Source organism: Triturus cristatus, chromosome 12 (assembly GCF_964204655.1).
Source record: "Triturus cristatus chromosome 12, aTriCri1.1, whole genome shotgun sequence".
NCBI lineage: Eukaryota > Metazoa > Chordata > Amphibia > Caudata > Salamandridae > Triturus > Triturus cristatus.
This window is the reverse complement of record NC_140595.1, coordinates 209,791,788-209,819,679: the sequence shown is the minus strand read 5'-3', so window position 1 is coordinate 209,819,679 and position 27,892 is coordinate 209,791,788. Positions and strand designations below refer to the sequence as shown.

General features: G+C 47.6%; 1 protein-coding gene across 1 annotated transcript in view; it reads right to left on the bottom strand.

Moving 5' to 3' along the window:
- EDC4 (enhancer of mRNA decapping 4) overlaps positions 1-27,892 on the bottom strand; it is a 777,931-nt gene that overhangs the window by 525,695 nt on the left and 224,344 nt on the right. The window contains exon 13 of the mRNA XM_085639493.1: positions 16,636-16,708. Coding sequence (XP_085495619.1) covers positions 16,636-16,708 — 73 coding nt within the window. The remainder of the gene's footprint in view (positions 1-16,635; positions 16,709-27,892) is intronic.

The window sequence follows — 27,892 nt, the reverse complement described above, 5'->3', positions numbered from 1 at the left end:
CTGAAGCTGGGATAGGAGGAGATTCCTCACGCCATGGGCTCCACATGCACCAGAGTAATTAATCATATTCTTGTAAGGTCAGACACTGGGCATCATGTAAAGACTATTTAAAGGGATTAAATGGAAAGGTAAAACGGGCAACCCCTCAAAGAATACCAGGCTCCTGACGCAGAGAAAGATCTCAATAGCAAAGAATGCCTCTACGTCTATTGAGCAATATCCAATAACCACTATATCAGTTTGTCTCATGCAACTAGAGCCAGACCACCAAATTCAGACTTTTTTCTCCTCTACCAAAGTAGATATAATTCTCCCCTCCTGTTAGTCCTGAGCTCCCCTCTAAAACAGCCCCTCTAGGGTCTAATTTATACTCCACATCCTCAATTTTCTGAGACATTTCAAGTTAAATGTTTCATCTCCCAAAATATTTCATCACTGTCTTACACGGAGCTTCAAGTTTCTAATATTTGCCCCGCAAACCATATGATAACATTTCCATTGCCATTAATTGCCCCAACCTGTGTGTCCAGGCCAAAACATTAGAGGCTCTTGAGTTTTTCCAATTCACTGCGATTTTATGTTTTGCTGTCTGTAACATAGGTGATGTTATTACAGACAGTGCTTAATTAGCGCCAACACTTGGCACCAGAACTTCAGTAACAGCATGTATTTTTGAGTGTACACCACATGTCCTCTATGTAGTTTCTATTTTTTAGCAGAGCACATCAGGCACGTTTAACTATTTAACATATATATATATATATATATACATATACATATATATATATATTTTTTTTTTTTTTAATTTTTTTTTTTTATGATAAAACTAGCACTTTCAGGTAATCCCTACAGTTTGAGGATAAGTGAAATAGTCCAAAAAATCTCACTTGTTTGAGTGTAATGTTAGTAGGAAATGTAGTCACTGGAATTCGGCATCAATGCCAGATGCAAGAGACTCCTGTAAAACAGTTTCAGCCCTAGTGGAACTGGGAGGGCAGTAGCCTTCTTTATACATCCTAATATTTATTTCAAGAACACTGTTGGCACTGGGCAGGCTCAATACACATTTAGTTGATTGGGAAACAAGGAAACCCTACCCACAAGGAGCCTGGGTATTATGTGCTGTAAGGAAACAATAGCTCATGCGGATTAATACTTAACAATATAGTATGTAATTTAAAATAATGATGAAAAAAAGAAAAGGGGATTATGAAAGATGTCAGAAGAAAAGGCAAAGCCATACACGTTAGGTCTTTTTTGTGAAGAATGTTCTTCGTTTATATTACTAGAATATTTACACAAGAAGTGGACATAAATTTACAATACAAATTGACATTAAACAAACAAATTACAAATTAGTGTCCCAATGAAAAAAACCTTTGTTAAGTATTAATCCGCATGAGCAATACACATTTAGAGCAGGTCCCTCCATATTACACCCTTTCCGACATATCCCACCAAGAATAAGCTTAGGTATGTTCCTCCAAAGCTTGGTGCATTTCTCATGTGTTATTTGAGTCTCCAGTGCTCTCTCTAATTTCTGCATATAGGGCCACTTAAAAGGGCCTCCAGGAAAGCTTTCAATGTAAATGGATGACTGATATAAGTTACTTGGTCATTTCATTATCAGGAAACAATTTTTCGAATGATGCGAGTTCTCCCATCCCTAGCTCTCTTATTATTGGCTGCATTCTCCAGTGTCTTAAATGAAAATATCAGTCTACCATTTTCTGAAAGTTTAAAGTCAGTCTTACACTGGGCAAATGACTATCATTTAGTCCAGGAAGGCAAATGCTACTTACCAGTATGCATCTGTTCTTGGCATGTAGAGCTGCAGATCTACACACTGTGCATAGATCGCCATCTGGTGTTGGGCCCGGATGTTTCAGTTGTTTTTCTCTTGGAAAGTCTTTGGAAGTCACGAGGTATGTGACTCCTCCTTTGGATCGTATTGCGCATGGGCTTCGACTCCATCCTCAGATTGTTTTTCGCCAGCAGGGAAATTATGGAGCGTAGTAATAAACAGTGAAGATGCCCATGTATGTTGTATCTAAATAAGATATACTGGAACAGATAAAGGTAGCCGGGGAGGCGGGTGGGCGTGTGTAGATCTGCAGCTCTACATGCCAAGAACAGATGCATACTGGTAAGTAGCATTTGCCGTTCGAGGCATATGAGCTGCAGATTACACACTGTGCATAGATTGTATAGCAGTACCCATCCCTAGCGGCGACCACCAGTATCTGTTGCAGTGGTTTGAAACAATGTTTTAAGCACAGCCTGACCCACACTAGCTTGTTGCTTAGCCTGCACATCTACACAATAGTGTTTAGTGAAAGCGTGCGGTGTTGACCATGTAGCTGCTTTGCAGATATCATCTAAGGGGATGTTCCCTAAGAATGCCATGGAAGCCCCTATCTTACGTGTAGAGTGGGCTTTAGGGGAAACAGATAGCGTCCGTTTTGCTTTGTGGTAGCAAATCTGAATGCATTTGACAATCCACCTACCTATCCCAGATTTGGAGATGGGGTTGCCTTTATGTGGTGGTGAGAAGGAAACGAACAGTTGTTTGGTCTTACGAAAGGGTTGTGTTCTCTCGATGTAGTAGAGTAAGGCTCGTTTGACATCTAATGTGTGGAGAGCTCTTTCTGCAACAGTTTGTGGTTGCGAGAAGAATACAGGTAGCTCCACAGATTGGTTTAGGTGAAAAAGGAGAAATGACTTTAGGGAGGAATTTTGGATTAGTACGGAGAACAACCTTGTTATGGTGCATTTGCAGAAAAGGTTCTTGAATGGTGAGTGTTTGTATTTCACTGACCCTTCTGAGGGAAGTGATGGCTACAAGAAAGGCAGTTTTCCATGTTAGGAATTGAAGTTCACATTTGTCTAGAGGTTCAAAGGGTGGCCCCATTAGTCTAGTGAGAACGATGTTTAGGTTCCACACAGGTGAGGGTGGCACTGGGGGGAATTATTCTTTTGAGGCCTTCCATGAAGGCTTTTATGGCAGGTACTCGAAAGAGTGATAGATGTTGCCTGTTTTGCAGGTAAGCTGCTATGGCTGCAAGGTGCAGTCTAATAGACGTGTAGGCTAGGTTGCATCTTTGGAGGTGTAGTAAATAGCCTATGATGTGTTGAATGGACACATCTAGGGGATCGAAGTTATTGTTGTGGCAATAGACCACAAAACGTTTCCACTTGGCTGCGTAGCTAGCTCTAGTGGTAGGTCGCCTAGCTTCTCTAATGACATTCATACAGTCGGGAGGAAGATTCAGATAACCGAATTCTAGGATTTCAGGAGCCAGATCGCAAGGTTGAGTTGAGCTGGGTCCGGGTGTCTGATCTCTCCATGGTTGTGGGTTAAGAGGCTTGGAGAGAGCTGTAACTTTTGGTGCGGTACTACAGATAGTTTCAACAGTGTGATGTACCACGGTTGTCTGGCCCACGTTAGAGCTACTAGGATGTGAGGGAGTGTTGTAGTTTGCGCACCACTAAGGGAGAGGCGGGAAAGCGTACGCAAATCTGCCTGACCAGTTCATCCATATCGCATTGCCTCTGGACAATGGGTGTGGATATCTGGCGGTGAAGCTTGGGCATTTGGCGTTTTCGTGGGTGGCGAAGAGGTCTATCTGTGGATGCCCCCACATTTGAAAGTACGGGTGAAGAACTTGTGGATGGAGTTCCCATTCATGGAATTGTTGTGTTTGTCTGCTCAGCAGATCTGCTATAGTGTTCTGGACTCCTGGGACATGTTGGGCTAGGAGGAAGATTTTTTGGGGTATGGCCCATCTCCATATGCTCTGTGCTAGTTGAGAGAGCTGCAGAGAGTGTGTGCCGCCTTGTTTTAGTAAATAGTACATGGCTGTCATGTTGTCTGTGAGGACTAGGTCGGCCTTGCCTGATATGTGTGTCTGAAATACCTTTAGTGCTAAGAATATGGCTAGTAGCTCCAGATAGTTGATGTGGAGCAACTTTTGCTGAGGTGTCCACCTGCCCTGCATGGTGTAATGTAGTAGGTGAGCTCCCCAGCCGGAGAGCGATGCGTCCGCTGTCAGTACTATCTGAGGAACAGGGTCCAGGAACGGTCGCCCTTTGGAAAGGTTTTTGGTGGTCCACCACTGCAGAGAGCGATGAGCACGACCGTCTACCAACACCAGATCTGTCAGTTGACTTTCGGCCTCGTTCCATTGGCGCGCTAAGCATTCTTGGAGAGGACGCATCTGGAGTCTTGCATGAGGTACTATGAATATGCAAGAGGCCATCATTCCTATGAGTTGCATGAACACTCGAGCTGTAAGAGTGTGTTCTGGCTGAAATTTGGCGCGTAGGGCCTGAATGTTTGCTATCCTGGCAGGACTGGGGTAGGCTAGCGCTCTTGAGGTGTCTATCGTGGCACCTAGGTATTGCATTATGTGGGACGGTTGCAGATGGGACTTCGTGTGGTTTACTGTGAAGCCCAGTTGGTGAAGTAGGTGTATAGTTGTGTGAGTGTGTTGTACACACTGGTGGTATGAGCTAGCTTTTATTAGCCAGTCGTCCAGGTATGGGAAGACGTGTATGTGTTGTCTTCGCAGATGTGCTGCCACGACCGCTAGGCACTTGGTAAACACTTGCGGTGCTGTGGTGACTCCGAATGGGAGCACTTTGAATTGATAGTGTTGACCGTCCACTACAAATCTGAGATATTTTCTGTGAGCTGTGTGAACGGGAATGTAGAAATAGGCGTCCTTGAGGTCTAGTGTGGCAAGGAAGTTGTTTTGGGAGAGCAGGGGAAGTACATACTGAAGTGTGACCATGTGGAAATGGTCTGAATGTATATAATGATTTAGAGGTCTGAGGTCCAGGATGGGCCTTAGAGTGTCGTCCCTTTTTGGTATGAGGAAATATAGGGAGTAATCTCCCATATTTTGTTGTTGGGTAGGAACTGGCTCTATCGCACTCTTTTGTAGGAGGGAGATTACCTCCTGCTTGAGAAGTGACGAATGTTCCTGTGACAGAGGGCGGTGTTTTGATGGAATGTTTGGGGGGATTGATTTTAGTTCGAGGCAATAGCCTGACCGAATTATCTGTGTCACCAATTTGTCTGAGGTGATAGTAGCCCAGACATGAAGGAAATTTTGTAGTCTGCCCCCGACTGGAGTGGGATGGTCTGGGGGAGTGAAGGGAAGTCATTGTGGTAGAAGTGGAGGCAGAGGGGGAGGTATTAGTTTTGCCTCTGCCTTTATTGTTGTTACCCCTGTAGCCACCTCTCTGGTAACCCCTAGTGAAGGTTGCTTGTGTAGGGGCTTTATATGACGTAGAAGCGCTGTCGGAGGAGTAGCCTCTAAATGTGCTCCGAAAGGAAGAACGGCGAAAGGAGCGTCTAGGAGGGTGTGACTGTAAGGCTCCCATAGATTTTGCCGTATCGGTGTCTTTCTTCATCTTCTCACGGGCTACGTCTACGTTTGGGCCAAAGAGATGTTCTTGGTCAAAGGGGTGGTAAAGGATGGAAGCCTGTACCTCTGGTTTAAAACCAGAAATGCGCAGCCAGGCATGCCTACGGAGGACGACGCTGGTGTTAATTGCCCTAGAGGCGGTGTCGGCAACATCGAGGGCACAGCGTATGGAGAGGTTAGTGATGGTTTTTCCCTCCTGGATTAGCTCGTTGTACTTGTCAGGGAGGTGCTGCATGATTGCTTCTAGCTCATCATAATGCGCCCTGTCGTATCGTGCTAAAAGCGCTTGTGTATTCGCAATGCGCCATATGTTGGCCACCTGAGATGCTGTTCGCTTGCCAGAGGCATCTAGGAGTTTAGACTCTTTATCAGGTGGTGGTGCCTCGCCTGATGCCTGGGAGTTTACACGTTTCCTTGCAGTGGAGACTACGAGGGAGTCTAGTGGTGCGGGCCCTCTGATGTAGGTGGGGTCTGTAGGGGCGGCCTTATATTTCTTTTCGATACGGGGGTTGATGACCCTGGCTCTGACCGGGTCTTTAAAGACCTCTGGCGCGTGTTTGATAACACCTTTAAGCATGGGCAGAATGGAAGTGGCCCTGTGGGTGGTATCAAAAGTGTCTAAGAGGAAGTCCTCCTCCACGGGGTCTGTATGGAGATCAACTCCGTGGTAGTGTGCAGCCCTATGTAGCAGCTGGTTAAACCCTATAGTGTCTTCTGGGGGGGACAGTCTTGAAGGGTAAATGTCGTCCTGCGGGACGTTAGGGATGTCTGGATTGTTGTAGTCGTCCCATGGGTCTGGGGAGCCTTTAGGAGAAGGGTCTCCAGAGGGTTGGTCATGGGGCCCCTCCCCTATGTCTTCATAGACATCGTCATCATCCTCATCAGGAGAGGGTGTGGGGGAATGATGAGGTAGGGGAGGCGGAGGAGGTGGAGGAGGAGGTGGAGGTGGAGGAGGAGGAGGGGGTGGAGGAGGGGGTGGAGGAGGGGGTGGAGGAGGGGGTGGAGGAGGGGGTGAGGGTAGTCTCAAAGGGGAGGTACCACAGTCCCTTTTCTTTGGAGGTGGAGTCGGGGAAGGCTTGTCCAGCGGCCTTTTTGATGCTGATCATCAAATGTCCAGTTTTAGGGTCTTTAGTAAGAGTTTTTTGGAGTGGATCGGGCCGAAACAGTTCCTCTGGGAGTGTCAATCCATCGGAGCCGAAGGGGTCGGAGCCAGTGATTTTTTAGTCTTGGAATCATCAGTTCGTTGTTTTGAACTGTGTGGTTTAGACATGTCCGTTAGTTTCCTCGGTTCCGAGATGGCTTTCGGCTTCGAGGTGTGGGTGTCGATGGGTTTGGCATTCCTGCTCGGTTCCGAAGATGGCGTCGATACCGAGGAGCTAGTGGGTGTCTTCGGCACCGAGTGTTTCGGTGTGGAAGTCGGCGCGGAGGAAGCCATTTTCTTTTTCGGTGCAGAGTGTTTTTCGGCACCGACGACAGGCTGGCTCGAGCCCGAGCTGCCAGAAGGATTGATGGGCTTCTTAACCGGGCCCGAAAGCGAGGTATGGGAAGCAGTGTCTTTGGTCGTGCCTAGGCCCGAGGGCGAAGGCGTGACCGAAGCCTTTTTCGATGCCGTCCAGGGTGGGGGGGTGGGGATCGATAGTGGGGATCGATAGTAGTAATCACGCCCCTCTGTGCCGGAGGGATGTCCTCGACATCTGAGTCGTCGGCTTCGGAGGCGCGGACGAGGCCCTCTTCGGTGTGCTGTTCTTCGGGAACATCAACGCCTTCTCCGAAGATGTCGTCGGGGATTGCAGTCGACGCGTGTGCCATGGTTCTTCTGGCTCTTCGGTCTCGAATAGTCTTTTTGGACCGGAAGGATTTGCACGCCGGACAGTCTCGAGCCTCGTGTTCTGGAGAGAGGCAGAGGTTGCACACCTCATGGAGATCGGCGTGGGGAAATTTGGACCCACATCGAGGATACTTCTTAAATGGAGTCCTTTCCATGAGCCAGGACCGGAGCTGAGGTAGGCCCGAAGGACTGCGTCGACGCCTGGAATTGAAGTTTCTTGATGAGTCGCGTCGAGTGGGGAGATCGCGATCGAGAACAATACCGCAGAAGGGAAGGATTGCGCGCCGATGAGAAAAACTGTAACTGGAACGGTTCGGAACCGGATCGCGAAGCACACATCCGAGCCCGATGGCGGTAAAAAACAATCTGAGGATGGAGCCGAAGCCCATGCGCAATATGATCCAAAGGAGGAATCACATACCTTGTGACTTCCAAAGACTTTCCAAGAGAAAAACAACTGCAACATCCGGGCCCAACACCAGATGGCGATCTATGCACAGTGTGTAATCTGCAGCTCATATGCCTCAAACTAAATGTTTGCCACTCTCTATGTGGCAAATTGCGACACATCTAAAACTAGGGCAAATCCCAATAATCTTCCATAGTAATATAAAAGGGGAATAGCAGCTTATATAGAGCATATGGGTCAACTAGAAGCGATATTATGTCATTTGAGAAGAGTTGTGTACTACGTGCAGAACCCATCCTCATCCTCATCCCAGGGAAGAGCCTTAAGCTCTCTGGCTTACATCTGTTAACCAGGATTCTGCTATTCAGTTGTAGCTATCCCATATGTATTTTTGCATGTAAGATTCAAACCCCATCTTATCAATTACCTGCTGGAGAAAGGCCCACTCAATCAAATCCATTTTCCATGATGGTCAGTATTAACATTGGTATAGAGTGTCTACTGGCTTTTTCAATCAAAAACAGAACCATGCATATACTATTAGAAGTCTGACGATTTCCTAAGAACCCTGACCAATCCTGATTTAATTAAAAGGACATACACTTTTCCATGCTGTTCACAAAGGCTTTCATGCAAATCTTTAGATTTGAGAAGTGAGATTAGTCTGCTGGTAGTACATTGTTCTTTAGCCTTGCCTTGTTTGTGGATCAAAGTCATGCCAGCTTCACCCATAGATTCCATCACATACCCAGTGTCCTGCAAGGTGATAAACAGCTTGGTCAATGGGGGGGGGGATGGCGGGTCCAATAATGAGGTGAAGCATTTATAGAATCCACTAGTTAGGCCATCGGGCCCAGTGCTTTGCGGGGCAGTAGATTTTTAATAACTCTCTGTACTTTTTCACATGTGATTTTTCCATCTACGGGTTGAGTTTCGCATCCTGCAGTAAAGTGAACTATTGTATGGGTGTCAAGAAGTCAGCCATTGCTTGGTGGAGTGGGTGTTGGCATCAGATAACATTCTAAGTATGTTTAGCTTTTCTCAGTCTCTGTGCAGTTAAAAACCTATCATGGTATCTGAAATTAGGTATTCCAGTGACACTAGAGGCTTGTCAGCTCTGTTGGCTTTTTCACATCATTTTTGAGACGCAAGAGGGATTTTCAGACTTTTCAGCTAGAAGTAAATCTACTTGGCTTCTTTTTATCATTTCTCGGTAGAGAGAGGGCGTTTCGCTTCCTGATATTGCTGTTCTTTTATTCTTAAATCAGCCTCTAGTTTTTCTTACATTACACCACAAGTGTTGTTTTTTTAATCTAATTGCCTTACCCCTGCTTACTGTCTTAAAGGCATCCCTGGGGTTGGCTTGTTGGAGAGAGTTTTTTTCATAAGAATTTATAAAAAATATGAGATGGGCCCAATCTTTTCTTTCAGTCTCCGATTCCTTGCTTGAATAAAGGCAACAGATTGAAATTATTCAAAATCAAGAGACAGGAATAAAGGTGCAGAATTTGTATCAAAATGTCATCCTCATTTACAATTAGCTTGTGCACATTTCAAATATAAGACTTAATTTCAAATGTATGTAACAAGAGGGCATCTCAAATCCACTTGACACACGTTAAATCCTCTGGCATTTCTTTCCACTAAAGTGGAAGCCATCATTGAACTAAGCGAATTGGCGTCATACTTACTAACAGATCCAAATGCAGGCAGTGCATGTATTGATCATTGCTGCAATCAATTATTTTTCACAAAACTTATAAAGGGTCAAGACAACCAAGGTAAAATGTGAAAAGCAGAAAAATAATACTGGAAATACGTCAAAATAGCTTGACCGAAAACATTATTTAAAAAACTATTGTGGAAAAACACAAAATAAAGTAACAGTAAAAAAGAAGCAATAAAAAAAAAAAGAGTTCAAAACATGTTGAAGGTCCACAAATTCTGTGAGATAGTATTCTTCAAATTTTTAATAACCTATGGTGTTGAATGAAGAAAATAAGAAGACTGGTGGAATGCTGAACATTTAGTCCACCTATGCAGTCAGCCAAATGATGTTCATAGGGCAAAAGAAAATGATGGCCTACACGGCTTTTACACAGGCTGGTTGGGATAGTCTATCAACAGTGTGACCTACAAAAATTACATGTTGAAACATTTGACCTCAAGGAAAAATTGTCTCATTAGCATTGCTCTGGGACTGACATTTCCTCCTTTGGTAGAGCAAAGCTAAGGGGCTTTGCACAAAGAAGGCAGCAATATTCATCTGTAGGACTAAATGGTGCATGTGATGGGCTTTACGAAAGAGGACTACACCTGTGGGACTAACCTGATCAAATGGTTGGGAAGATTTTCGTTAGGAAATGCCTCTTTTTGATAACACCCAAACTTTTGGACTGATGCTGCAGGTTTTTGACTCAGAGGTGCACTGGGCCCGGCTAACCAGGCCCTAGTATCATTCCTCTAACAATTACAAAGTACATGTGCAAATGATTGAGCCCCAATTGACCTAAGTTAACTTACTTATATGTACCTAGTATTTGGTATTATATGTACGTAGAGCCTTGACAGAGTATAGAGTGACAGAGTATAGCATAACTCCCAGGCTGCCATTGCAGACTGGTAGAGGAGTATTTAAACTTCTGACTTGCCTGTGCCATCTCAACCAATGGCAAGGTTCATACCTTCCTTTTTAGAATTTATAAGTCACCCCTAGGGTAGGCCACAAGAGCCCTAAAGGCAGGGTACGTTATATTAAAAATAATGACGTGCACTACTGTTTTACATGTCCTGACAGTAAAACCCCACATCATCACTTTTACTGTGGCAAGACTAGTAGTCCCAATGGACTAACAAATCAGCAATGCTAACTTCTGAACATGACTATCAAAATAGCCACATTAAACCAGACTTGTTGCTCAAGTCAGAATTCATGTAACTTTTTTGGAAAAGGCAAATTTAGAAGTGGCACTTCTTTCACCAAATGTTCTAATAGCCGTTTTCTGTTGCAAATAGCTGGTGTCCCTGAGACAGCCTGCTACCCTTCTATGGAGAAGCATGAACAACTCTCAGGAAGAGGCACAAATGATCTGCTGAGAGAAGAGGTGTGGCCTCCTCCTGGCAGGATGGCGAGAGAGGGTGTGATCCCAGATGGTGAATTTCAAAGTGGAAGTAGTCTTTGAAGGGTAAATGCGAGTCATGTTGTGAGTGGGCAGAATAATGCACTATGGCACAGCTAGATGCAACACATGCCAGGAAGTTGTCACCAAGTGGGCGGCGTAATCTGAAGGAACTAGCAGCTTATTGGCTAGTTAGATGCCTCCTCGGACAAGCTCGTAACTGGCATAAAATTGGCACCCAGACCTCAGATCACTACAGGGCTGGAAAGAATATCAAAGAAGGACTGATCTGCTCTCCTCTGAACCCAGCAAGGAGAGGCTGCACTAAAGACGACTACACATGTTGAACCAGAGTACCAAGCAGGAGAGGACTGAGCCTGCAGCATCCACTTGTGGAGAAAGCTAAGACATGTGCTAGAACAAACGGAATGACTCCAAGAGTCAATTGGCTGACTCTCTGTTGCATCTGCAGGACCACAAAAGCTGAAGAAATCCTGAACTTTTGAGAGCTAATCTGCCCAGGATCATCTGCCCGCCACCGGGTGCTGAAATGCCTGCTGGGAGACAGACTCCTGACCTGCCTGAGGTGATTCCATGTTTGTGGGACACGTGCCCGTTGTCGAAGTGGGGTTTGGTTGCCCTGCAAAAAAAAAGAACTTAATCTATCTGCAAACACTGGAGACTGCTGTAACAGGGAGACCAGTTGACTATTGGCAACTGAACCTGCATTGGGCTTGCCTGCTGCAAAGTGAACATCGAGTCCTGAAGTTGGAGACAACACATGAAGTTCATGGGAGCCCAGGGTGGCCCCAGGAAAGCTCATTGCATCTCTTCATTTCAACATACTTCATCCCCAGCATCAGGACTATTTCTAGGCTGGACTGAAGAGTACCCTAAGGACCTTTAGACGGCTAACTACAACAGGTAAACGGTTCCCCTGGACCTGAGTGGTCTTTGTGACTGGCCCCAGCTGGTGTGGCTAATCAAAGAAGATCCTAACGTACAAGTTACTTACCTTCGGTAACGATGTATCTGGTAGAGACGATTCTAGCCGCAGATTCCTTAACGTAGAATTATCCCCAGGCGTGAGACTGGACCCGGAAAACTTCCTTTGCCCCGGAAAACTTTCTTTGCCCCAGCATCTCTGCGCGCCGGGGGGCAGTACCACACGACCCCTCCCTGACGTCGTCCGCGGGCGTGACGTCAGCAAGGTCACATAAGCACCACCCTGGCACGCTGACATCAGTTTTCTTCGGAGAACTTTTCCACGCCACAACGCGGAGCCATCACAAACAAAACTGTGGAGAGTACAGGAACAGTTTGCGAAAAATTAGTGAAATAGAAAAGAGAGAAACGAAAGGTGAGAAACAGCACCAGTTGGAAAAGTGCCAAGCACGAAGGTACAATCAGCCATAGTGGCAAAAGCCATAGCAGCGAGAGAGCAGAGCACCACTCTGAGGAACACCCTCGCCAGCCAAATCGCCAGCCTCCCAGGAGGCAGAAAGCATGAGAGAGAGCGAGAAAGAGAGCACAAGCACAATGCACAATAGCGAAGGGCAACAAGCCCGGAACAGAAGAATAACAGCAATTCACCCATAGACAACACCATCAAGGAGGGCCGTATCCCCTGAAAGGGTCTAAAAGGCCGAAGTATAGGCAAAACAACCCCCAACGTAATGGACTGCAAGGAAATCAGAAACCCTACACAAGCAAAAAGGAAAAGAGGAAAAGGCGGCCCCGACACCAGAGAAAAAAACAGGGTGGAGGGATGCAGAAGCACACAGGAACCACCGGACCATGTATCATAAAGGAAGGGGTTGAATAGTCAAGTAGAACGAGCATCCTGCCTGGAAGAATGCGAGGCGGACACCCACAGAAGACAAGCCACCCGGAGGGAGGCGAGTGCCGAAAACCAACTGAAGGTCCTCGCAGAACAGGGAGGAAGGGAGGGCCGTGAAGGAATCTGCGGCTAGAATCGTCTCTACCAGATACATCGTTACCGAAGGTAAGTAACTTGTACATCTGACAGAGACTACTAGCCGCAGATTCCTTAACGTAGAATAGATACCCTAGCCATACCCAGAGGGGAGGAGAGCCTGCGAGAGAACCTCCCCAGTAGGAGGGAACACAGGGACCCAGAAGGGGACGTGTCACGAGGACAAGAAGAGCGGCCCAGCCCCCACCAAGCAGAAGTAAGCAAGAACAAGGTGAAGGGAAGACTAGGAGACCCCCAAGCCCATTCAAGGTACAACGGCCACAAACCCCCATAGGAAAAGACAGCCGCAGAAGAGCACCCAGGAGGAAAGAACGACCCCAACTCCAGGGAGAAGAGGCAGGACCGGAGGCAGGGCCCGCTGCAGGAAAACCCACACAGTGACAGAAAACAGCGGAACAGGCAGCAGCCGCAAGGAAGCAGGCAAAGCAGGAACGGCTCCGCAACCAAGGAACGCAGGCCTAGGAAGAAAGGAGCAGGTGCGCAAAGCCCCAGCAGAACAAGAGGCAGGGGCACAAGGTAGCACAACAAGTGCCACGGCAGTGGGCCTGCACAAGCAGTCGTGCACAGCCGGCAGCGGACAGCACCATGGAGCAGCACACCCAGAACAAACCAGGCGCAGGCCGAGGGCAGAGGCCAGGAAAATGCAGAACAAGCCTCAAGGGAGGACCGTGCAATAGACACACACCGACCCACAAAGAGAAATGGAACCAGCCATAAGAAAAAAAGGGGAAGACACGGGAGACAGACCAAGCTGCCAACCAGAACACAGGAAAGCCAGGAGAAACCCAGCCCCCTGGAACACCAGGCAGTAGACCAGGCCGAAACGCCGGACAGGAAGGCGAGAACGAAACAACACGACACCATAGACAGCATGGCAAGCTGGCAAGCTGGCAAGCGATGTAGTGAACACCGACCGACGGAACCCGGAGCAGCGCAAGCTGCGCCTGGACAAGACACAAGAGACCGCACCAGCGGAATACAGTGAAGCCAAGAAAGGTAGGGAAGCCGAAAAAGGGGCAACCATACCTCCCCAGCGCAGGACAGAGCTATGCAATAGCTACAAGCACCCCACATAGGGTATGATACGTCCAACTAAAACATGGGAACACCTCTTAGGGAAAAACCCGCAGCAGAGGACCAGAACATAAGGTTAGGGTATGATACATCCCAAGAAACATGGTAACAGCAGAGGACAGAACATAAAGGACCTGCAGATAGAACCACAGACGGCTTGACAATCAGCCAATCAAAAAACACACAAGCAAAAGGCAAAAGGTCCGCAGGATCGCCCATGTGCAAAATGCCAGCAGTCGTGGGAAGGGCCCGGGCAAAGGCCGCACACGCCTCCGTAGGGCGTCGGGGGGGGGGATCAATTCCTCCATGGGCGACCGCTGTAAACTAAGCCTGCCATCCTCGGATCCAGCTGGAGGAAGAAATCGCCAGCCCCGGAACGGCGGAAGATGGACAGATGAGTGGGGTACCTGAGGCGCCTCAGGTGAAGGCTGAGGCTGCGCGGACGGCGCGTCCGAAGAGCCCTTCTGGGAAACGCCAGGGAAAAAGCCACGACACGGCGTCCCGTCTCCGGGGAAGAAGAAACAAAAAGCTGACGAACCTCCGGAGACGATTCGACGAACTGACGCCGGCCCGCCGCTGTGGAGTCCGCCACAGACGTCGGCGTGTCGTCGAGCGGCGCCAGAGGGGATGCCGAGATGACCACCACCACTTGCACCCCAGGAGAATGGGGCGGGCCGGCTCTGGTGCGGCGAAAGAACGGCGCCAAAAAGGCGCTGACTCGACCTCTGACAAAGCAGCCGCCTGCATGGAGAAACGAGAAGGACCCGGGGACGCGCCCCGGCCCCTAGCCAGCACCAGTGGCGCCGACAGCCGTCGGCGCCTGAGCGGTGTCGGCTCGGTTCCAGGCAAGGCCGCCGCCTGTCCAGAAGACCAAGGGGAACCCGGGGACGAACACTGAGTCCTCCTGCGACACCACAAGGACCCCCTCGGGGGTTTGCAGCGAGGCAGAGGCGCCATGGGCCGAAGAGGGGAACCTTGCAGGGCCGCACCCCGACGACACCACACCTCCAACACCTGAGGCCGAACTCATCGGCGCCAGAGCCGCGGGCGACGCTGCGGAAGGCCCCGCACGTGGCAAGGGATCCGGGGGCGTCCCAGGAGGAGGGAGGGCCAAGGAAGCCTGCAGAGCCGCAGCATAGGCCTCCATTTAGGCCCTAGTCGCCCCGGCGTTGGGAAACGACGGGTAGGGTGGTGACGAATGAGGCCACATGTCCCGCGGAGAGCCCGCGCCCTCCGCAGAGCGGGGACCAGGCCTCGGGGACAAGCTGTATGACTTACAGATGAGCGAACAACGCCCTAGGGGCCTCGGTGACGGGCAATGTCGAAAGCGGCGATTCGTGGACCCTTCTGCGGGGGACGAACACTGAGATGACACCGACCTGGACAACCGAGCCAAAAGGAGCTTCATCCGGCGCTCCCGCCAGGACTTAGGCTTCAGATGCTGGCAAGCGTCGCAGTACGTGGAATCATGATGCTCGCCCAAACACCACATGCAAATCGGATGAGAGTCCGTCACCAACATCTGACGCGCGCAAGACTTGCACGCCTTAAAGCCCGAAGGCATTTGGACACTTTCCCACCACGCGAAGCGTGAAAAGAGAAGGCCTGAAAACAGGCAGGGACACGATACGGATCCGCGTTGCATGCGGAAAAGAAGGAAACTGATGTCAGCATGCCAGGGTGGAGCTTATGTGACCTCGCTGACGTCACGCCCACGGACGTCCGGGCGGGGTCGCGTTGTACCGCCCCCCGGCACACAGAGATGCTGGGGCAAAGAAAGTTTTCCGGGTCCAGTCTCACGCCTGGGGATAATTCTACGTTAAGGAATCTGCGGCTTGTAGTCTCTATCAGATTGGGGTTTTAGCCCGTTGGCTACAACTGCTTGCAAAGATTTATTTTTGTATCTAAGAAGAATAAAGTTACAACATATTTCACTTTACTTTGAAAAATCATATCTCCAGTTCACTTCGATAGATTTTTGACGATGTGGATAAAGATATCTTCTATTTTCATAAATTGGTGTCAGATTGTTAACTCTGTCATGTTTCCTTCTTAGTAACTGTTTTCATACTTCTAAATGATTTACACGTATTCCTTTGCTTAAGCTCTGTGCCACAGCTAACCAGGCCCGAGCTAAGGTTTTTCAAATGAACCTAACAGGACCTGATAAAGATTGTGACATTATTACAACGCAAGATCTCACAACCACATCACATAACAGTCCTCTTTCCAGCAAACATGTATATAATTGTTTTGATGTATGGGTCTGGATTGCTCCACAGACTGATAAAAGCTATATGAAGAGTCCTTCTCTGCTGCATGCCGGTGGAGCGGCACATGTGTGATTACGGAGTGTAACACGCTAAATCTTAATGATTCAGGCCCTTCAAGCCAAGAAACCTCCAGCAAACCAAAGTCCAAATAAGAATAGCACATTTGCAATATTATAGTGAAGATTACACGTGAAATAGTACTGCAACAACGAGCAATGGAATGGAGCATTTGGTTACAACTCTAACAGGGGGACATAAGACCCTTGAAACTTGTTCAAACCCAATATCTCTATTATAATTTTTTTTTAAGCAGATGTAATCTTCGGTACAATCTAATTAATGCATGATATTCTTCTGATGCATGGTTCTAGAGATTGGCATGGGCATACCAAATATTAGATCACAAAACTTTGATACGTTCTGGAAACCCTTAAATAATCCATTCAATATCAAATTAACTCAGGAAAAGGAAGACACCCAGCCCATGTGTGTCTAGCAACTTACTTGGTATGTACGCAGAACAGCTTTATTAGAATGCCTGCAGCAGATTCTTCAGCTCCTAGTTCAGGGGAGTCTTCTGCCAACAAGACATTGGAAGGAGGAAACACATTAGAGCAACAAATAGTCACAAGTTATTAAGCACAATGATAACAGTACTCTTCCATCCTAAGCTAAAAGGACATCCCTACCGGTGAATGAGCACATAAATAAATGGGTTTGAACACCAGATAAAGCACAGCCACTCTTTCTCCACTCTTCACTCCAAAGAACAGCATCCAGTTTCCAATGATGCCTGTTTTGTCTTTACCACAGACCTATATGAACAGGAAGAGAGATGGCAGATGGGCTAAATGAAAGAGGGTCTGCCTAGAACAGGAATGCAAACATTTAATGACTCCAATGTCTCATCCCCCTTGCTCTACATTCTTAGCAATTGAATCCTGGCCTGACAGGTAGGCAGCATGAACATCAAACAGACGCATTTAACTAAACAGGTACTTAAGTGCGACAAATTGAGCCGCCAATTCAAAAGCTCATTCAATGTACAATGTTTACAGAAAACACAGCGAGTAGCCAATGTGTAAGCACTGAGGATGATATTCTAAGGGTGGAGACACAGAAGAGAACCAATGATGCACTGTCCCTAACAGGATGTGAAATATGCCTTGAAGGGACTTTGAATAGTATTCCAGAAGGCAACAAACAACCTGGTGAGCTATAGGAAGCCTCTATACCTTATTCACCAGTGTAAAACTACCATAAGTAACAACCAGTTACAAAAGATCAGAAATCCATTGTGGACATTAGATAAAAACCTGAAAACACTCCTCACAAAAATTATTACAAAATTTTCTTTCTAGGTCACTCTGGTTGATATGAAAATCCAAAAGGTATGTAGAAAAAAAGGAGGAAGAGTAAAAAAAGTGCCTAGGTTTATGAAAACCATATATGGTTCTAAGCAAGACAGGGTAACAATCTTTCAGGTAGATAATCTATTGTTCCACAGATACCTTGCAGGTGCCAGAATGGATCCAAAACTCTTGAAATAAGTCCCTTGAACTGAAAGGTGGTGTTCAGAGACTTCAGCCGCAGGACTAAATCGCTTTCCAGACATGGCGGCATAAAGCCAGGTAAGGTGCAACTATGGGATTTGATATCACTCCCAATCCTTTTTTTCACACCCTTTGAAGTAAGAGAACAAGACCGACATGGTGAAATTTACAGGCACGCACCAGAACAGAAAGTTAACTTGGATCCTTTTAAGGAAAAAAGTAAACTCACTCCTCAGAAAGGGGAGTAGGACAGCTGCGACGACTATGAAGGAAGATAAAAGTATCCATCAGAAAGATCCAAAGGTAAGTTCATTTTAATTCTGACTGATGACTCTTCCTCCAGAATTCACACCTTACAAATTTCTGCTTAAACAGCCCCCCAAAAAAACCCTGAGCCAATATGTTCAAAAGCCAACCAGCTGCCTGAAAAAAGGGACCTTGTTTAATGACATCTAGTAGTCCAAAATAAATCTTCCACCATAGACAGCAAATCAAAGGCGTTGCAAACTGCACTTCTATTGTTACTATAGCTAAAAAGGACCCAAAATAGTCAAATGTAGAGCTGGAATTACCACTACACCTTCCTATAGACAATAATGGCAGCAAGGACTGGACATAACAGCCCATAGAAAATAATGTTAAATTAACTCATATCAACTTTAAAAAAAATATAAATTGTTGCAATGGTCTACAATGGTCTACACACGTGTGTAACTGTGTGTGTATAAAACACCTTCTTTTAGTTTATTACAAAATGTTAAGTATTTTTATTAAATGTAAGAATTAACTATTCTAATTTTTGAATAAAATACTTAATTTAATTCTGGCCATACCTTAGTAATTTTTTCTACATAATAAACAAATATACCTTTTATATGTTAAGTGTTTAGTTCAACTATGGGGGCGTGGCCTGCGGAGTTGCGAGATGGCCGCTCTTTGAGTGAGCTCCGCCAGCCGGGTAATAATCCTGCTATAATCCGGACAACTGGAGAGCTCCCACCGCGTTTCATACGTTCTCACCGATAGCGGACATCAGGCTGAGACGATCGCTGAGACCTGCGATCCCGAGCTCCGCTCCGGGGCCGAGCAGTCCCCCTTGCTGTTTGGGCGCGGACGGCGTGCGCCTGCCGAGCTGCTGCCTGGGTGGATCATTTAACAAATCGAGCCCATGCGCGCGGAGGGCCCTGGTCGGAGCGGGACCGTGATCTTTCTTTCTGCTTGTGGGCCACTGAGACGTACCCGATCCCTCTGCAGCGTTGCGCTGCTTGCCACAAGACCTTTGGAAGTGGTACCCCAACCGGCGAGAGGAGGTGAGGCGCTGTGGAGCTAAATTGGGGCCGCGGGCGGCTGAAGTGATACCCGAAACTCCGAGCAGGCATGGAACTCGCCTGTGGCGCTTCTGTGTCACACCTGGGAGCAGCGCTGCTGCCAACACTACCCAAATATGCTCCAATCAATGCTGCCCTGGATGATGATGTGCCAGTGAACTGGCCTGAGACCGGCGGAGCCCCAAACTCCTTTTTTTGGTTTGAAGGGCCCGCGCTCCATGAGACGGCCATTTTGTTGTGGGGGCCTAGTGCTGCTGCGCACAATTGATCTGCCTACAATCTATTGGCCCAGCTGATGCGGTGTTCCGAGGAGCTCATTTCGCCGCTGCTGCAGCTGCCTTGACTGGAGGCTCCTGTCGGATCTGCGGAGGAAAAGACGGCGATATCAAAAGTCCCAAAAGCGAGGATATCTTCTAACCGTGAGTGTCATGCACCTGGCCTGGCCGGGAACCCCTTAACCTACAGGACCCACTTATGCTCGCAGGGGTTGGACGCACAGGGACTAGGTCGGTGCCCGAAGCACCCCCTATTTGCTATTTTGTCACTCTGGGCCCATGGACATGCGGTGGGGGTGACGGTGGCGCCTGACGGCCTGAGTACAGGGCTCTTCGTTGCACTGGGAAAATCGCCGCTTGCCCTGTGTGGGTGCCCCATCCTTGTGAACATACCGTGTGCTCGGGGAGATTGGGTACGCTGTGACCAGATTTGGCACCTTGTATGCATTCCATTGGCCCACTCACCACTTGGTGCCCACGCGAGGCAGAGTCCTCCCAGGACAATTATATACGTGTTGCTCTTCTTTGACACTGAATGTGGGCGATCTTCTGTCCGTTCCCTGGGGCTAGAGGAGTGTGGAGCTCTTGCGGATCCTTGAGTAGCAGGTGAGCTGGTCGGTGGGAGAAGCACCCCCCGGTGTGTCACTACTGCCACGCTACACAAGCACCATGGGCAAGCAGGACGCCAAGCAGCCAAAGCTGACCTTCGACCAGCGGAGGGCCACGAGGCTCACAGAGTCGGACCCCGAGGTCTGCGCAGAGAGGCCAGCGGAGTCACAGATGGAGGACCGGGGAGAAGACCTGCGAACCCTGATGCTCGAGATGCGGTCCAGTCTGCGAAATATAGACACCAAGCTGGATACGCTCATTACCCAGCTCCATGCGGTTAAGACACAGGTTGGCGCCCACGAAACCAGACTCTATATCCTTGAGAATAGGACTTCCGACGTCCACGAATTCCAGGTGGAAACAAAGGAACAACTACTACAGATGGATAAAGTACTGGGTCCCATTCGCCCCAAAAATGAGGACTTGGAGGAGAGGTCGCGCCTCAACAACCTGCACATCACAGGCATACCAGAGACTACAGTCATCACCACAATAGAAACTTATGTGTCTGAACTGCTCCGAGAACTCTTTGGTACCCATCCGTCTGCGGTATTTGTGGTTGAGAGGGCGCACTGGACCCTGGGCCCTAAACCACCTGTAGGTGCTACGCCCCGACCGATACTGGCCCGGATCCTTAATTATCAGGACCAAGACCTTATCTTACATCTGGCACGCGAGAAAGGGAAGATCACGCATAAGGGCAACCAAATCTCTTTCTATCCAGATTTCACGCCTGCGGTGCAGTCGGCGCGGCCTGAATTTTTGCCGGCTAAACGTCTCTTGCTACAGGCCCAAATCCCTTACTCGCTGCTATACCCAGCCAAACTGAAGATCACCCACGAAGGCACAGGACATTTTTTCACTGATGCCAAATCCGCCCTGAAATTCGCAAAGCACATCGTGGTAAACAGTCGAAGCAGGGCAATAGATCTCCAGCTGCTGCTGAAGACAGACTGAGCGACGACTAATGGACCGTTGCAATAGTTGCACTATCTGTCCGTGATGTCTTGTTTTAAGTTGCGGGGGGAGGGAATGCCATGAGTTCTGGCTCTATTGGGAACTGAATGTTGCGTTTCAATTTTCCTTTGCACTCCCTTCCACTAGAAGCAGCCAGCCGTATATCCAGTGAGCACCCGAGGGTGGATTTGACAGACCGTATGCTGTGAGGGGGGTGCAATTGGTACATATGGAACTGAGATGTGTTATACTCTGCACGCCGGTCTCTCCGGCTATTGATATGACACGTTGATGGTACGCCCGCCTTATTTGTACCCTTGGTTGAGCTCTCCGCAGTTTCCCGGCCACCCTGTTTAGTCAGGGGAGTACGCCTGTGGTTCTGCGCCCCCATGGGAGGTTTCCCTATTTTTACCTGTTCCCTTATGATGTTGAGGGGTTCTACACAACCTGATTGGGAGGTTGGAGTGGGTGGAGGGTTGGGGGGGGGATTGTTTTTATGTTCTTAGCCAGTATGAATGCTTGCTACTATGTTGAATGCATTGACACTTCCAGGTTCATGCCGTGTTGCCTATGCTTAGCTGTTCACTCACACTTCACGCTATGTGCCATCACGCTAGCACTCTGAACTTTCTCACATGGAACATCAGAGGACTGAATGACTGTAGAAAATCTAGACTCATACATGCCTACCTATCGAGACATAACATTGACAAATGTTTATTACAGGAGACCCACCTTAATGCCGTGCCTTCCCCACGACTAAAGCACAACAGGTGGAACCACATTCGCTCTTCCTTGTATTCCAACTATTCCCGGGGGGGGGGGGGGGGGGGGGGGGGCTGGAGTGGAGAGAGGGGGACATACACAAGGACCCAGACTGTAGCTTTCTCATCATACTAGGCTCATTGGGTAGGATTCCGGTTGCGATAGTTGCACTATACGGCCCCAATGTGGACTCCCTTAGTTTCTTCCAGGACATCTGGTTGCAGGGGGGGTTGGATTTTAATGTTCTATTGAATGACGATCTGGACAGACGGGGGCGGCCCGGACCCTACACCCTTCGGCAAGCACAGCTTTAAATGTCATAATCTCAGATGGAGACCTGGTTGATATTTGGCGCCATAGACATCCTGAGCTCCATTAAGGCACTTGTATCTCTGAACACCACGGAGCCTGGTCCCACTTGGATGATTGGTTGGTTTCTCGTGACGTGGCCACTTGGACTACTGAGGTGACTCATCTGCCGAGATCCCTGTCAGACCATGCCCCATGCCTGTTCAAATTGGCACTTCCTGAATCTCAGCCATGCATGTTTTCTTGGCGTCTCTCACCACATGCCCTCTTAGATGAGGCTTTCAAGGAAGAAATAAAAACGGATATTACGGACTACTTCACCCTCAACTCCGGTTCGGTGGATACAGAGCCTCCCTCTGGCAAGCATTCAAGGTGGTCATTGAAGGTCAATGTATTGCCCATCAGGCTGGTGTGTTGAAAGCCATACGGGGAAAACTTTTACTCTCTCGAGTCTCAAATTAAAGGGCTGGAAACACAGTTTTATTCCTCCAATGACCTAACTATCTTGACTTTATTGAAGGCCAAAGTGATTGAATACGATGAGGAGGCACAGCGGGAAGTCAAGTTCCTCGGGAAATATGCCAAGGCAAGGAGATATGGAGAGGGTGACAGGCCGGGCAAGACACTGGCTGGCATGACCCGTGCTCCACGTTCCACCACCTACATCCCCGAGTTGATCAACACACAGGGGGCTACTGTCCGGGGGCAGGAGGATATCCTAGATGAGTTCTCTTCGTTCTATTCTAGACTTTACACTGCCACCCAGGAGACATGCCTAGAGGGTATGCAGTCCTTTCTTGACTCTCTGGAGCTGATCTGGTTTAGCCAACTGTACAGAGACTACATGGACTTCCCGATTACAGTAGAGGATGTCACACAGGTCATACATAGCTTGCCCCTAGACAAGGCCTCCGGGTCTGATGGCCTAACCACCGCCTTTTATAAGGCATATGTGGAAGAATTAGCGCCACATCTGTTGGCACTCTATGAAGAAGCCCATTCTACTGCCATATTACCCCCACCATGCGCAAGGCAATCCCGGAAAATCCGAGACTGAACTTGATTCATATCGGCCGTTATAACTAATAAATGTTGACGTCAATATTTTGGCCAAATTGATAACTAACAGATTTCAACCCCTGCTTCCCCTCATAGCGCGTCCCGACCAATCGGGCTTCATCCCCAGGCGGTCTACTTCTCATAACCTCAGGACGATCTTCTCGGTGCTGCATTACCTCCATCTGGATGTACAGGCTGCAGCGGTTTTTCTCGATGCCACTAAGCATTCGACACGCTCGAATGGCCGTATTTATTTGCTATTTTGGCCCCCATGGGGTTTAGCCCCCTTTTTATCAATCTCATTAGATTGTTATACACCAAGCCAACGGCTCGTATCAAAGTGAACGGCCTCCTGTCGGAACCCTTCCCTATCTCACGCGGCACGGATGTCCCCTGCCCCCCCTGCTATTCGCTATTGCTATGGAACCCCTTGCCACGCGCATCAGGCAACACCATACGGCCAGGGGAATAGGTTTCAATACCAGAAGCCTCCTCATCTCACTATATGCTGATGATGTCACATTATACATCACAGACCCCGTGGTAAACCTAGACCCCCTCTTACGAGAATTTATTAGATTCGGTGGGCTGGCTGGTGTTTCTATCAATTGGGCTAAGTCTGTTGTGTTCCCATTAACGGATAATACAGTCCCGGTGCCCTCTGAGTTCCCACTGAGATGGGAGACCAATATGGTCAAATACTTGGGCATCTGGACGTGCCGTAACCTGCAGAAAATATGGTGCTTAAATTACGGACGTGCAATTGTCTCGTTGGAGGAAAAGGTAAAACTATAAAGCAAACTCCCGCTATCCCTAGCAGGGAAAAAAGCCCTAGCAAAAATGGTAATCTTACCAAAGTTCCTTTATTTATTTGCTAATATCCCGATCCCTCTCACACACTCCTTTTTTAAGACCCTTAGATCGCTGCTGGTCTTTCTGGTTTGCGAGGGTGGGCAGGCTAGGGTTTCATGGGCGCTACTTACACTCCCGTTTACACAGGGTGGTATGGGCGCTCCCGACATGCAGCGATACACCTTATGAGCTCAGGCTCAGTTGCTTCACCACTGGGTCCACCCAACGCCCTTTCAGCCCCATGTGGCTGTGGATACCGATGAAGTTGCACCTGTCCCCATACATATGGCGCTATATCTGCCATATCGCCGCCCTCCAGATGGCATAGATACCCCAGAGACCCTACCCTGGACATGGGATGAACTGCGTAAGCGGGCGGGCACTCCCGTATTGTATGCCCCTGCGATACTGTTAGCACACAACCCTAGGTTACCAACTTTGAAAGATGGTATTAGTAAACCACTGGCGCAAAAAATGACCCTCAGCACGTTTGCTGATCTATATCCCGAAAACGCATTTCGCAAAGTCCTCCCTCTGCTTCCTTTCCAGGCGAGGAGAATCATGGTTCAGGCCCTGATACTCTCCCGCCTGGACTATGGAAACGCACTATACCTAGGTGCCCCGGCTTCAGTGACCAACAGGCTCCAAGTCACGCAAAACTGCGCCGCCAGATTATTATTCAACATCCCCCGCTGGCAGTCAGCCAAGAAAGCTCTAAAAGAATTGCACTGGCTCCCGATGGCTGCTAGAGCACAGTTTAAGGCTATGTGCATTGTGCACAAATCTTTCCATCGAACAGGCCCTGCCATCCTGTCCCCCTTAGTCATGCCCTACGCTCCATCCAGAGCCCTTCGCTCCGGATCATTGCACCTAGTTACCACTTCTAAAATCAACAAAGTACGTTGGGGCGGCCGTTCCTTCTCCCATACTGCTGCGAGACTTTGGAACTCCCTCCCCTTAGCCCTCAGAGAAAATAATAACCGGCTGGCTTTTAGGAAAGCTTTGAAAACCCACCTGTTCGCAAAAACGTGCTAGTCTCACCCTGCGGCCCGCCACAGTGATCAATTAAAGCGCTGCGAGGCCTCCGGGTAGTCTATGCGCTATATAAATATAATTTTTCATTTCATTTCATTACATTGTATGGGACTAAGACGACGATAGCTGCTGGTGCTGCGGGTTTAAATCCGCCTCATTCTCACACATGGCATGGGATTGTCCGAGAGTGGCGTCATTCTGGTCCACAATCTTCTCAATGATAAATCAGATAATTGGCACAACTCTAGCTCCCACCCCCTACTAGGTATGCTGAGCTATGTTAAAGACACGCAACCCAAGACACCCAAACTCCATGCTCTACTTCTCCTGCTTGCAAAACGGCTGGTGGCGGTGCACTGGGGGAAGAGGAGGGTGCCCTCCATTAAGGAATGGATAAAGTACATCACGTACGGCCAATCCCAACTCACCACATTTTGGGAACTGATGCCCCCCACCTCTAGACCTAGGGACATTTGGGAACCCTTCATCACCTGGGCCCGGGAACAGCAGGGATCGGACGGGGACACATTGCTGCACATGAGGTCACCTGTTGGGCCACCATAACTTGCTACACTAGTCTCTTCATGTAGCTACCCTGATGAACATGCACACAATATAATCCGAGGCTCTAGATTTATAAACAACAGTCTCTTAGACGTATATTTCTTCATTGACATCACAATGAAGTAAGTTGTATGCTTGCATGACTAGCACTCGTGATGAAGGCACTTTCTGTACTAGCTTTGCAGTGAACCGTAAATGCATTCTTTATTCCTGGATATACATTGTCTATGCACTGGCTCGTTCTGTTGTTTGTGTTTATGTATTTTCATATGAAAATGCTAATATTTTTTTTTTAAGTGTTTAGTTCAACTATCAAGAAATACATTCTAATTTAATATTCAGAATAATTCAATATTTAATCAAAAAAAATAAGTTAATAATGCTGTAGCATTATTTATTTTGTTTTACATTTGAAATAAACATTTTAATTTGATTTGCATTAATATTTATCTTAAAATATTTTGTAACCTTTAATAAACTTGTAAATGTTTCCCTATAGTTTAATACAGGGAGATCTCCACCCAGTGGTGGAGATATCCAAATTTGTGTGAAAAGTTACTATTAGTACCTTGTAAACTGTACACTAGGAAACTGGGCTCCATCCCATGAATTTACGGGGTATAGACATGATAGTCTCCACTTTGGAGCAAATGTACACTCATAAATGGTGAATAGCCTAAAGAAGTAATGTTACCACAAAGTGTAAGAGTAAATTTGCACGTGTAGATTTACCCATTTATAAGTTTACCTTTGTATATCGCCTCTATATTATCAAAAAATACAAATCTGGCCTCAACCAATCTAGGCAATCAAAATTATATGCGCCCAGTTCTGTCTCACATTCCTCCGAACCCGCTGGAATAGGGAAATGGGAGATAATAAGTGGCGGAGTGGAAAACACCATAAGATCATCAACACATTTCCCCGGGTTATCCTGCACAGAACAGGTGACACTGACCACTTTTTGAAATTCTATGTCAGGACCGGAGGCGAGGATTATGCTGTTCTTTCTTCACTTTATTAGACAGCAGCCATTTGAAGTCACATAAACCAAAACTACTATTCCCATGAAACATAGGGAATAACACAGTTAAAACAATAGTGTCCAGGATAGAGCGTCCAGTCCCTCTGCACCAATCACAGGTCTCCAGGGTGCCGATAGTCCTCTGTCAGTGTTCATTCCTTCTCTTTCTTCGCTGCTTGCAGCCAGATAAGTCCTGTTTATTTTTCTCCCTGATGTTAACTGTGTATTTTGCTTACTCATACTCTAGAGCGTTTCAGCCTGTTACTATATGCTCTTTAGTGCTGTATCTGCCGTATTTTCTCCCAACTGTGGCTGATTGTGCCTTAGGGGGATCTGTTTTGTCTACTTTGTTCTCACTCTCGGGCCGTTTTTCTTTCACGGCTCAGCTGAGAGCGGGCATGCGCGTCGGACGTCTCAACCGACTCCACTTGTGTACATAGGCAGAGATGATCTAATGTTTATGAATATAAAATAAAATCCCATAACAGACAACTTGTGCCTCCTTTGAGCCAGGAGCAGAAAATGCCTAAACCTGAATGGCAGCTCTGCTGCAGTATACTAGAGGGATATTAGACCATAACATGATTCTGACAGAGGCCATTATCCTCAAGAATAAGAACAAGTCTACATAATACGGAAGAAGCTTTTGCTCCTAGTAGCTATCCACAAGAATAAGGAACCATACTGCCAGATGTCAAGAAGAGCTTACTCTTGAACAGGGAGGAAAAGGAACAAGGCCTGGCAAATCTATCATACTACACAGGATGTCTTTAAGCACCCACGCCAGAAGCAATGATAACAATGCAGCTGAGTTAGACTGAACCAAACTAACATCAGCTACTTTGCAACTGGTCTCCAGTTGAACTATACAAAGTGTCACCTGGGTACCAGAGATCTAATGTCCCTAAAACTGAAATACAGAACTCCGACTTTAGACTAGTTCTTAGGGTATCTTAAAACACTTGACTGTGGGATCAGAAAAACATATTCTTGGGTGGTAGTTTTTTGCAATGCTTTAAAATATTTTGTGCTCTGTGACATTTTTTGGCACAATTTCAACTCCCTTGACTGAAATCCACTGAGCTGCCCCAACCAAGGGAGAATGAGAAATCTGGAGAAATATCAAACATATTGTATTCTTTTCGAAACATTTTATCACTCTGTCTGGGACTTTAGTTCCACTAACTGGGGGACTAAAATCCAAAGTTATGTAAAGGTAGCCAGGTTACCTGCCCTACCATGCAAATACTGTTACTTGGGTTCATAGATCTTCCCCAGAAGGTGCTAGTGCCTTCTGTTTTTGATAATTTAACTGCCCTAAACCACTTATCTGTTAATAAAAAAAAAATCATTTTAAAAACACGCCTCTAACTATGCATGAAGTTTATCAGAGAGTCAAACTCTCTCTCTTCTGAGGTGAGCACTGACCAC